This window comes from Anolis sagrei, chromosome 4 (genome assembly GCF_037176765.1).
Source record: "Anolis sagrei isolate rAnoSag1 chromosome 4, rAnoSag1.mat, whole genome shotgun sequence".
In the NCBI taxonomy this organism is placed as follows: domain Eukaryota; kingdom Metazoa; phylum Chordata; class Lepidosauria; order Squamata; family Dactyloidae; genus Anolis; species Anolis sagrei.
In genome coordinates this window covers 118269371-118282409 of record NC_090024.1, presented here as the reverse complement: position 1 = coordinate 118282409, position 13039 = coordinate 118269371, and the positions used below count along the sequence as shown (strand labels likewise).

Here is a 13039-nt window from a genome sequence, read left to right as displayed (position 1 = left end):
GAGTCGGAAACGACTGAACGAATGAACAACAAATCTGTTTTTAATTCTTTTCATACATGATTTTCTATTACAATGCAGAACAATTCAAAATGGAGGGAGGGGGAGAGGGAGAAAGATGACAGATAGCTAGATAGCTAATAGATGATATAGATGGTAGATAGCAATTCTTACCTCTTGTTGAGTAACTCTGAATGGCCTATCAACAGGAGAGGTGCCCCCAGTGGCGCAGTGGGTTAAACCCGTGTGCCAGCAGGACTGAAGACCAACAGGTCACAGGTTCAAATCCAGGGAGAGCGCAGATGAACTCCCTCTATCAGCTCCAGCTCCTCATGTGGGGACATGAGAGAAGCCTCCCACAAGGATGATAAAACATCAAAACATCCTGGCATCCCCTGGGCAATGTCCTTGTAGACGGCCAATTATCTCACACCAGAAGCGACTTGCAGTTTCTCAAGTCGCTCCTGACACGATAAAAAAAATCAACAGGAGAGCACATTGTAAATCACAGTCACTTATGAGTAATCTTACATAATATTTGCCATTATTAATTTCCATATGATAATTGAAGGTACGATTCCTATAGTTGTTTGTGGATATTCAGTCACCATAGGAGTTTCTGTCAGAACAGAGAGAAGACCAAGTTCAAAGATGGAGATTCATCTTTATACATACCCTATTGGTGGTTGTGGGTAGTTTTGGCACTTGTTCAAAGTTGGACTTCAGGTATCAAACTGATAAAACTGAGAGTTGAATGGGTATGGGCAAAAAAAAAAAAAAAAGGTTTGTGGATGTGCATGATCCAAGCTGTGGCATTCCATAGTTACCTACTGGATCAAAAGAAAATCTACTCCATCCTCTCAACCGATCTGTTATATTTCCCATGTTCATAAAAGTTAATGTAGACACTTTATCACTGTACCAAAAACCCAGACTTACCTTCTGTACAGGTAATATGGAAATGCTGTTTTGTCTTATTTGATTTCTTCTCCTCCCTAAAATAGCCACTAGGGCCACTGAACTACAATGTGGTGTAGGGGGAACATTATCATGGTGTGCCAACTACACCTCATGATAATGAACATTAACTCAGAATAACCTTGGAAATCCAGTTTTATTTCCTTTTTTTTAAAAAAAAAATCGCCAAAGATCCAAATTTTTCAGTAAGGTCTGTATCTTTGGCAGTATGGGGCCTATGGGGACTGCTTCTGAAATTGTTATCTGTGTCCTCAGAAGCAGTCTCCACAGTGATCCTGCCTCCACAGGCTCAAGCGGCCGACACAGGAAGGATGGCAGTGCAATCGTCCCCTCCATTACCATCTCTCCTGGCTGTAAAGTTTTATAAAAGAGTCCTAACTAAGCTGAGGGACTTCTAAGGGCCCTTTTTTTTTTTTTTTTTGCATCTAATGACTTTGTCACACACCCCATGCCCTGCATCACCCAGCTCCAGCTAAGGGTGATCCCATAGAGAAGCATTGATCGCATGGCTTCCCCCCCCCCCCCATGGATTCCAATAGCAAAACAGGGAAGCGTCCCATGTTGCCACAGTGGCGACATGTGCCAGCTCAGTCCTCCTTCACCCACAGAGCCCCACCAGCGTCCTTTGATGGGAGCCAGTGAGTTTCGTGGATGACCTGGGCTAAACAGGCACATTCCACTGAATGTAGCCCTTTGTGATGAGGTCGTGAGTGATGCATGGAGATCTAGAAGGGAAATTCCCTCTAGAAGGGAAATTCCCTCCTCCCTTCTCCAAAACTGTGTCACAACATAAGAAAATTATGTATGTGATGGATAGAGAAAAATAGCTAAAAGGTTGTGCTTGTGTGTGCTGTGCTTGTGTATATGGTGATGCACATATGAATCCTGCCTTTAAAATGTCCATCCACAACAGTTTATTTCCTATCTAGAGGTGGGAGGTATGTAAGGGGATGATTGGAAATGCTCCTGCTGTTTTAATACATGCAAACTAAGCTTTAATACATGTATACTCCAGTGTTGCAGCCAGCATTTCATTTATCCCCAGAAAGTAAATTTCATTTTAAAGCTATTCAGAAGAGAAAATAAGGAGGTAAATACATTGCCTCTCAGTTCCCACATTCCATAAATAGTTATATGTCACTCGTACCACCTATATTACTAGTAGAGTGGAGTATGAATCACTGTGAAACAATAGCATTGCATATAAAAGGATCTCCAAATCACTTATTTACAGCAGATTGATGACACTTGAATCATCATGTTTTCAAACCATAGATTGAGATATGTGGTTTAATGAGATATAGTTTAGTGAGGTATTTCAAATTCTTTTCTAGAGAATTTAAGGCTGTGGTTCAGCGGAATGGACTAGAACAATCAAGCAGATAATTCTAAATACCTTGCAAAACTAGAATTCCAAGAATTCCATAAAATGAGGCCATGATTGTTGAAATAATTACTACAACTACGCTATATAGATAGTCTCATATCTATAAGATATTCCATACTACCTCTTGTCATATTATTTAAGAATCTGAAATTGACGCCTTTACCTATTTTGTTATGGAGTTGACTTTATGTTGGAAAGAATTAATGGAAAAGGGGTATGTTAATTTTGCCCCAACCTGATTATACTATATATTTATTTCACAACTGTATCAGGATTTGTCTGTTTTATTAAGTTTCTAAATTGGCAACTCTCTACTATGATCAATGTCTGAATCTAACACAAATACATGAAATAAATTATTGAAAGTAATATCATCTTAAGACATGTCCTTTGATTACATATGCATTCATGTCAGCTCTGCTCTACCCATAAGCCTCTTTGTGAGGTATTTCGCCACCATGGGTTTGCCACATAGAACAAAAAATATAGCATTAGAGTACCATTTGTACCATTCATTATCCATTATAATGTGTAATTTACTAAACTCACCTACAGTTCTGCAAATACTCCTCAGTTTACAATGAGCTTAATGAAGTGCAACATTTCTTTAAACATTGACTCTTCAAGGGCACAGCCTTGAATGGGCCTAAGGAGGCTTGATTTTCACATCCATCTTGCTCATAACTTTGAAGTTGGCTTTGAAATTTCTCAAGCTTGCCCGCCAAGCTACAGTGTGTTCATTTTTTTTTGTCATGTCAGGAGGGACTTGAGAAACTGCAAGTCACTTCTGGTGTGAGATAATTGTTACACAACTGCAAGGACATTGCCCAGGGGATGCCTGGATGTTTTATCATCCTTGTGGGAAGCTTCTCTAAGGTCCCTGCATGAAGAGCTGGAGCTGATAGAGGGAGCTCATCCACGCTTTTCCCAGATTCAAACCTGTGACCTGTCAGTCTTCAGTCCTGCCGGCACAAGGATTTAACCCACTGCGCCACCATAAGCATGATAGCATGAACACACTGCTTCTCAGTGTGTTCATGCTAATCAGACATGTAGGCTCATTCTGGAAGGAAAGTCTTTCTTTAGAATGCTCCAAGTTTCTCTTTTCCTACTCTAAGAGAAATGTTCTTATTCCACTCCAGTTATTTCACTCCACTCCAGTATTCAGTTTTTTCCCTGTGTCTCTCTCTGTGTAAAACATCTCCACTTAAAGCATATACATGATGTACTACAGCATTTTGAAAAAGAGAAGGTCCTGTTCCATAAGTTAAGGTACAGATAAGCCACCAGTAAGGAATGTCATTCTGCTTTAAAGGGGACACTTTGCCTTGGGGGGTTGAAGAAAAATCGGGTGTTAAGATGCTTTTTAGTTTTTCTTTGCTGGGTTTTACCTAAAAACATACTCCTCTATTTTCTCTACCACCTATTTCTGGTCAAACATATAATATTAAAAATGTTATTCATTTTTAGAGAGGGAAAAAGAATGAATCCCACAGCATTTCTTTTTAATAACTGTTCAGCTACAAAATTTTATTGGTATCCTTTTATGTTCCCTCTAGAGGATGTAATGCACAAAAGCATTGCCACGGAACATATAAAATTACAAATGAAATTTATTGTAAAAAGTAGAATGTCTTCTAGACTGGTGTCAGTATTTATTTTCATTCATAAAACAAAGCCAAAAAAAATTGCAGTTATAATATATTCATTTGTCAGCAAGTTCATGAGTGTAAATTGCCATCCAATGTTATTGACTGATATAAGACAGATATTGAAAAGACAATTTAAATTTACTCTTCCAAACATAAACTGTTCCACAAAAGCACTGTAAAAACTCCTTCATGGTTGGTTTGTTTTCTGTTGTGCTTCACACGTATGGTTAACTACATAATTTGGTTGTGTCATAATCCACTGTGTTTGGCAATTTGGCATTGAAGGCCTGCAAAGCAGATTGAATCCTCACCACCTCACTGGTTGACAACTTGAGTCTATGACGCAGCAGGCATGAGAAAAGGTCCAGACGACGTTGGCCAGGTGGAGAGAGCTTATTTACACGGTCCCGTATTTCTAGCAGTTGCAAGAGTGCAGAATCCTGGGATCCCTGAGTATAGGGGTAGTCCAGCTGCAAAATCAAGTCCCGGATTGCTTCCGGGTCAAAGTGCATGCTGTAGCCGAACACTTGGATGTTGTTGATTTTCATGTAGCCCAGGTTCCGTGAAGGATCAATAAACTCCAGGGGTTCATAATAGATGCTCTCATTGCCATTGGGACCATTTGTCTTAATACGACTCCTCAAGTAGATGTGGACAGTCTCAAAAAATGTCTTCCACTTGTTCCCTAGAGTCAGCGTCCAGTTATAACACTGAAGTGGTAAGTCCAGTTTAGTCCGCTCCCAGTCTGGGAAACTGTTTTCATCGACAGGCATAAACCAGCTCTCAGAGTGGCTACCTCCAAAAGGGTTGACATAAACAGCCAAGACAGGCTCCAAGGTGCTGTTTTTTGTTAGGCAAATTTGAAGAGAGAGACCCAACATCATATGGACCAAACTAGATTTGTACTTGTTACTCTTAAGAGTAAGAAGCATCCGTTTTCGCCAGGAAGGGTCAAACCAGCTATTGAGACGCATATCATTACTGATGAAGATTGCATGAACCTCAATCCGGCGATCTGTTTTCTGCAGCAAATACTTCATCTCCAAATCTTGAAGGTCAGTCTCAAACCCAATATAGTGCTCAGTTGAGTCTGCTACTTCAGGCTTGCAGATTCCTTGGCTCAGCATGTACCCAGTGTTACAGGCCCCACAGCGGGTACGGTTATCAGGGGCACATGTTAAACAGGCTGAACCATCTCCCACAATGCATGGCAAAGAGCCAAGGCAGGCAACTTGGTCATTAGGGCATGTACATGAATGAGTCTCTTCAGAAAAGCTACCCAAAAGGCCATTCTCATTGCAGTACAGAAAGGACTGGATGCGATTCAGCCAATAGGTAGAAGATCTGCAAAGTTAACACAACATTAATGAATCAATAGTGAGACAGAAACAAAAGTAATATCATCAAACTACTTTTCAATTTCTTTCAATGAAAAATATTATTTTGAGTTTTTGGAAATACTTCCTGACACACATTATACAAAAGGAAATATTCAAAGAAAGATTAAGATAATGAGATGGAATTTATAATTTTCCTAGTTTAAATTTAATATCAGCCATAAATTGGATTGGGAAAAAATCTTGTGTAAGCCTCTATCACTTAGACTCACAGAAATGCACATGTGTGGATATGCACATATAGAGATACCATCTCATCACATTGGGGCAAATTGCCCCTTTGCAGCACTTTGGGAATGGGGCCTGCTGAGTGCCATCAAATGATGTTCAGTATGCACTGACCCATTGACTCTTCAAATGCCAAGGAAGCATTGCAAGATGTTCCTTGGCCACTATAAGAAGGAAAATGTTTTTCAGGTCGCTCCAATGGAGCTACCTGCATTTTCCTCTCCTTTTTCCCATATGGTGGTGCTGGTGGTGGTGGGGGGGGGGGTAGTGTAACACAACAGCACCTTGTCCCACCCCTCACATGTGATGGAAAGAATATAAAATACATAAAAACTTTCTTATACCATCAATGATAAATGATACTATGCATTCTCTTTCTCTTTCTCTCTCTCTCTCTCTCTCTCTCTCTCTCTCGTGTGTGTATGCATATAATCAGTTAGAATGCATAAGTCTACTGATAAATTACCATTTTTTCTACAGATGAAAAGAATAGTCATGAAATTTGAGACAGGGTATCTTGACATATCAAGGCATCCCATCAAAAACATGTTTTGTTAATTTTTGTTGTTCTTGAACAGGAATGAAGTGATCACATTTTTTATTTGGAGAGGGTGTTTTTTCTCAACAATACTTACTGGGTTTTCAAAAAAATATGGGCAATACATTGCGGTTTGCACAAAATACAAGTTTTGCTATGTAAAAATGTTGTTTTTATTTGCATAAACCAGTTGGTTTTTGTGCAAACAAAGGTCAAGATCACTGAGTGAGCATAATGGCTGCCACCCCAGCACCTGTCAAGTCAACTGCTTATGTGTGGTTTTTTCTAACTAAGAAAAAGAATACAGTAGTGTTGGTTTCCAATCATAGGAGAAAAAGATGCTACACTCTCATTTCTTTTCCCTTGAAGTCAAGACAGACCACAATGTCATTCCTTTGAATTACCTCCCCTACTCTCTTTTCACCACTAGTAAGTGATAGCAGCAGCATCTCCTCCCAAGTTTTGAAAGCTTCTGGGCAAGCTGGGAATGGGATGGAATGTAAAAGGTCCATATTACTCTTACAAAAAGTGATATATAAATTATATTTACACACACTTATGTCACCAATAGCATGCTGGTCAAAATCTTCTTGTAAAGTTCCCAAAATGCAACCGTATATCTTGAAATTTTTAAAATGTGCAAACACTCTTGCAATCTTGTCCAAAATTTGTCTCTGTTGTTCTAACATACAGGAACCAAAGAAATGAAGCAAACTTTGATTGTGCCATTTTATGTAAATAAGACAATTTTACTGTGTCATTGTACATAATAAGACTGCAGTGTCCACACATTGATATCCATGGAGGGGAGGGACCAAGACCTAGCAGATAGTAGGGATCCACTGCATCTTGCTTCTGAGGTCTAAATCCTTAATCCTTACTAATGTGAGACAAACATGAATCCTTATTCTATGCAACAACCAACTAAGGCTGGATCCAGACAGGCCCTTGTCCCAGAAGCACCCATGTTAAAAAAATGTGGATGTTTCTGGGGGTCTGCCCATACCCACCCCAGAAAGTGTGCGCCTTCTGGGGTGGGCTGTCCACATGTTCTCACGGGACTAGCCTGAGAGAGCTTGTGGAGCCCCCTCTCCCCCAAGCCCCTTAGAAAACTAAGAAAAACTTATGTGGTCTCCATTAGAAGCCCTGGCTAGCTCTTCCGGCATGTAGAAATGACACAGAAGGAGAGTGGGGAGGGGAGGGGAGGGAGCTCACCGGGGCTTCTAATGGAGACCACGTAAGTTTTTCTTAGTTTTCTATGGGATCTAAGGGCTTGGGGGGTATTTCCACAGTATACTGAGCTTATTTACTATTTAGTATTCTGCAGACTCCCCCCTGGGCACACAGAGGACTGGGCAACTTGGAAGGCGCTGAACAGACTGCGCTCTGGCACCACGAGATGCAGAGCCAGCCTTCAGAAATGGGGCTACAAAGTTGAATCCACGACATGCGAGCGTGGAGAGGAGCAAACCACTGACCACCTGCTACAATGCAACCTGAGCCCTGCCACATGCACAATGGAGGACCTTCTTGCAGCAACACCAGAAGCACTCCAAGTGGCCAGATACTGGTCAAAGGACATTTAATCAACTACCAAACTCACAAATTTTGTATTTTGTCTGTTTGTTTGCTTTGTTCTGTTAGAAATTTAATATAATAGACTGGTTGCCCTGACACAACAAATAAATAAATAAATAAATTCTGCAGTCCAGACCTGGAATAGTACATTCATCCCGCACCTTCCAAGAATAATTGCACTATCAAATTAATTTGCTACAAACCAGGGTTTCCAGGTTAGAATGTTGTCTGGAGAGCCCCTCCTTTATTGCAGTAGTTCCTTGTCTGGATGGGCCCCAAGATGAATTATTCCTTAAACTGGGATGGGATGCCAAACTTTTTCTATATCTCATAGTTTTGAATCATTTTATTTACTAAATTTTAAAGCACATGTTGGGTCCCTTCCACACAGCTGAATAAAATCCCACATTTTCTGTGTTGAACAGAAATATATGGCAGTGTGGACTCAGATAACCCTGTTCAAAGCAGATATTGTGGGATTTTCTTTCTTGATATTCTGGGATATAGGGCTGTGTGCAAGGGCCCTAGGAGAGGGATGATTATATTTCTATCATGCCTCCCACCTGGGAACTCAAGGCGGCTATAAATAGATTTATTTTAAAAAATAGTCAAGAATTTACAAAATATAAAAATTAAAAAGTGATTAAATTATCAAGAAATCAAAACCAATTAAATACAAACCTTAAAAAGCACAGCAGCATAAGAAAATAAAAGATATAAAATTCAATATACAGTACAAGGCCTGTCCTTTGTAAATCAGTAGTTATCAAATACTTGTTGAAACAAAAAAGGTGTGGAACTCAGTGGAAGAGTAAAACATTAATGAAGAAAACAAGTTCTCTACTTAAGGGATAGAAATATGTGCCCCTCAAATTGGCACCACTGGCCTTACATTCATTATATTCTTAACTGCTCCAACATACTAGGCAGACTAAGCAATATTTTATCATGTCATACTAAGATGAACTGAAATAGTCCCAGGCATAATTTTATTTTTTTTATATCAGGAGCAACTTGAGAATCCTTAGAAGCAATTTTATGAATGAAACATTAAATTAAGTCTAAGCAACATTTTATCCCAGTTTCTTCTCTACCCTCCATTGCCCTTTCTCTTTGACAAAATATTCCTTATGCATTCCATCCTTATATTAAATTATGGCCCTTTGGTTTAAACAACTCCTTAGTATCCAGTTTAATCCAATCCTTTAGCCAACTAAAATTCACAGTAATATCTGAGGCCTATAATGCCAGGCCCCTCTGTCTTTCCCATCAATAAGGCTCCTGTAGGCAATTCTGGCTTTTTTCGCCTTTCCAAATGAATTTGACCAGATCCCTCTTCCATTTTTAAAACACCTTTACTCCCTTAATAATTGGTAAATTTTGAAACATAAACAAACATTTTGGTAAAATCATCATTTTTATCACTGATATCCTTCCTAACCAGGTAAACTGAAGTCTTTCCCAACTTTTGATCTCCTTCCACATTTTGCCATAATTATTTTGAAAGAATTTTCTATTTTTGTTAGCTAGCCATAGTTCAAGATATTTTACTTTTGGCACTACCTCATATTTAGTTAATTTCTCCAGGTTAATAATACTGCTTTTAGATAGGTTTTTAAATTAGAAATACCAATTTTTCCTTATTAATTTTAAAGCCTGACATTCATTATATTGTTAACTGCTCCAATTTACTACTCAAACTAAGCAATATTTTTATCCAGCTATACTAAGATGAACTGAAGTAGTTCCTGGCATAAATTTATGAATGATATCTAGCATGATGTTTATATTGTTTGTTGGGTGACACTTTCTGCTGTCAAGAATTCAATGACTGCATGTTGCTTAAGTCGCATTGACTGCCCATCTGTGCAGGGTTCCATACTTCACACTTTAACAATACAACAGTTCAATGCTAAGGCTTCCTGCCAAAATGGAACTGTAGAGGAGAGTCTACTGAACAAGTCAGTACCTGCCGCATAACAGTACTGCCATCTGTTGAGGAGTTACGAAGGTGGAGGCATTACTTTCATTCAACCCTCGTATTTAGCCTTTTCTGCTTTGCTCCTCTGCATTCTTTTGAGGAGGAATAATAATATAGCTCACAGAAGCAACTCTTTTCCATTATGATGTAATGCAATGTATGGCTTGGGGACCTTGAGTGTCAAATATTAAATTAAGTCAGTAGTAGAGTTGAACCAGCCCCACTCCTCCACTGAAAAGAAAACTGCTATTGTATAGAATTATAATTACGCCAGTTTTCCTGCATATATTAAAAAGAATTAGTTTCTTAACTATATAATAATTAAAAGTATATTTTACAAAGTTAATAACATTCTATATACAAGGAGCAATATTAAAACATATAAATCTATTTTAGCTGAACTGGTTTCTTATCACCGCTGTGAGTTGCCCCCGGGCTGAGAACAGCGGTATATAAGCAAAGTAAATAAAATAAATAAATAAAATAAATATTACTTCTCTGATGTAAAACAGATTGCAAATGTTATTTGGAAACAAAGAGGTACTGAAAATGTCATGACAAAGAAAAAAAGGAAGAGAAAAAAAAAGAATTCTGAAGCAGATGCCACACTTTATATAGTGCAGGAGTTTCATATATCAATATGAAAACAATATGGAAATCTAAATTCAGAAATGTAGGTATTCTTCACAACAGTTTCCAAAACCATTTCTAAATTCTTTGCATTACAACTAAAGAAGCTCACAATATTGCTGTTTAGAAAATTAATTCCTTTCCATATTGGTATTGAAAAGACTGCAGCTAAGAAAAATGGGGAAATCTGTTGAAATATGATATAGTGTAATGATAGCAAATAATGTCATAGTCCTTCTTAAAGGCCAAAGCAGCACTGAAGTGTGCTTCCACTCCAGTTGTGAGCAGGGCTTCAACAGGAAGTCCAACAATGTCATGTGACGAGCAGCATGCCCATCAATTGCTGGACTGTCCATTTAGCATCATAGGAGCCTAAAAAAGTGTGATGAGGTCCTTAATAAGTTTGGTATCTTCAGTTTGGATTACTTTTTGGATTACTTCAGTTTGGATTACTATCTTCAGTTTGGATTACAGTCTGGATTACATTTTTAAAAAATGTGTGAAAAAAATTATAATTTTCTATATAAAATTATTTATTATCTCATTTCTCCATGACCTCATTTGTAAAAAAAGTGTTATCTCTCTCTCTTATGAAATAAAGAATTACAATTATTTTAACTCCTGTCCAGTGTGTTGAGTCTCCTTTTGTCCTTGCCACAATATGTGTTTGTCCTCCTTTTGTTCTTACTATGAAAAACTGTTCCCTCATGCCTCTTTGTCTTGCATAATTTCAAGTCAATTAAAGCAGATGTTCATTTTATCGCTGGCGGTATGTTTAACAGTATTAAAACTTTAGGATCGTTCATTTCATGCTCAGTCCTCTTCTATGGTGCTATCACCTTCTTTTCCTTTCCTGTGGCTATCTATGGCTTTGTGTTACATGGGTTCAGTGTTACTCAAGAACAGTGGAACAGGCTGCATTAGAGGATGGTGTACTCAATTTGGAGGTATTTTATATAAAAAAAGGTTGAATAGCTACATTTCTGTAGAATTATTGCAGTTTGACACCACTAACTGTCATGGGCTTTAATTTCCGCAATTATTCTACAGGACATATAGTAAGGATAGCTGGCCCTTGTGGCCATTCCAACTCTATGATTCTAACTATGGTCTTGCTATAGTCACTGAAAGTGATTGCTTTAATATCTGGCATGGGAAGGGAGTAAAATTTGTAACAATCATCCTCATGTACATTTAAATTAAAACCATTGTTAATGAATAGAGAAGAAATCACTCCCAAGAAGGAAACAAGAAGGGGGAGAGGCTGCAATCTCACATAGTAAGCATCATTTTGCATAATGCTGTGGCATCTTCACAAGACATACTTTTACCACAGGGATTATTTATGTGGCTCCCTCCATAATGGCTATCATAATTCACCATATGACTTCTAGTAACCTCATAATGAGTTCCTCCAATCCCATTCAGTCACTCCACCTGATATCCTCTACTGTGGTTACCTAAGAAAGAAATCTATACTGCAAAATATCAGTTTTTCTTTTTTCAGATCATTAAGTAACATCCCAAAAATTGATTTCTTAGATTGTGTTAAACAATGAGGCAAAAGCATGTATCATTAGGTGAAAAAACATTTTCCCCATCAAAATGATAGCCAAATTTAATTCAAATTAGCCTTCATACCTGACCTGCTATGAAGCAGTAGGTGATGTATAGTCTTTAAATGGTGATGGATATATATACACGAGGGGTATTTTTTAAGTAAGGTCCGTTTGAACATAGGTACACAACAAAAGTTTATTTCAAAAAAGTACGTACTTCACTCTATTTTTTGACAAGGTGCCAAGTTTGTTCAAACACTTATCATACCTCTGAACCAATTTTAAAATACCCTCTTCATAAAAACTTGCTGCCTGCTCCGCTAACCAAGAGTTCACTGTAATCAAAGAAGGGCAACTGGAGCGGTCCTCATCATGGACGTTGTCACGGCCATCTTTGAATTGTTGTACCCACTTACGCACTTTGCTTTCACTCATAACAGTATCACCGTACACTTCACAAATCTGTCGATGAATTTCTGCAGCAGGCAGGTTCCTTGCTGACAAAAACCTGATCACTGAGCAAACCTCACATGCGGAGGGTGAGTTGATAGCCTTAAACATTTTTAAAGCACAGAACAGAACCGTACAGGTTAGCTACAGAGCGGAAACTGAGCACAGTTGTTCCCGAGGCATGGCGGTACACGACGGTATGCGCGTGAACTACTAGTGTCTACAACAAAATGGACCTTACTTAAAAAATACCCCTCGTGTGTGTGTGTATGTATGTGTGTATATATATATATATATATATATAGAGAGAGAGAGAGAGAGAGAAAGAGATGCATATACATACACACACATTGTTAAGTATTTGTATCAAAATCATATATCACAGTACAGACACAGTTTTATGGCTTTATACTGCATTATTAATGTTACCCTTTCTGAGCAGCCCCGAGGACTTATCTTTTGAGATAGCTATGCAAATACAGCAACTAAATAAATAACAGGGAACAGAAATGAAAGAAATGGCCTTTGTTTTTTGAATTATCCTACATATGGGATATATACTAATAGACTGAAATATAACTGATAAGCTGTCTGGTTTATTTGCTGAGATCAACTGATATTCTTTAAATAGGTGCTGTTATTATGAGCTAAAATAAACCAATGT

General features: G+C 38.3%; 1 protein-coding gene across 5 annotated transcripts in view; it reads right to left on the bottom strand.

Annotated features, from left to right (window-relative positions):
• Window positions 1-3957: 3957 nt before the first annotated feature.
• Window positions 3958-13039, bottom strand: part of BRINP3 (BMP/retinoic acid inducible neural specific 3) — a 365830-nt gene continuing 356748 nt past the window's right edge. For all 5 annotated transcript variants that reach the window (XM_060774525.2, XM_060774528.2, XM_060774527.2 and 2 more), the window contains one exon: window positions 3958-5358. In XM_060774525.2, coding sequence (XP_060630508.2) covers window positions 4242-5358 — 1117 coding nt within the window. In that variant the 3' untranslated portion in view covers window positions 3958-4241. The remainder of the gene's footprint in view (window positions 5359-13039) is intronic.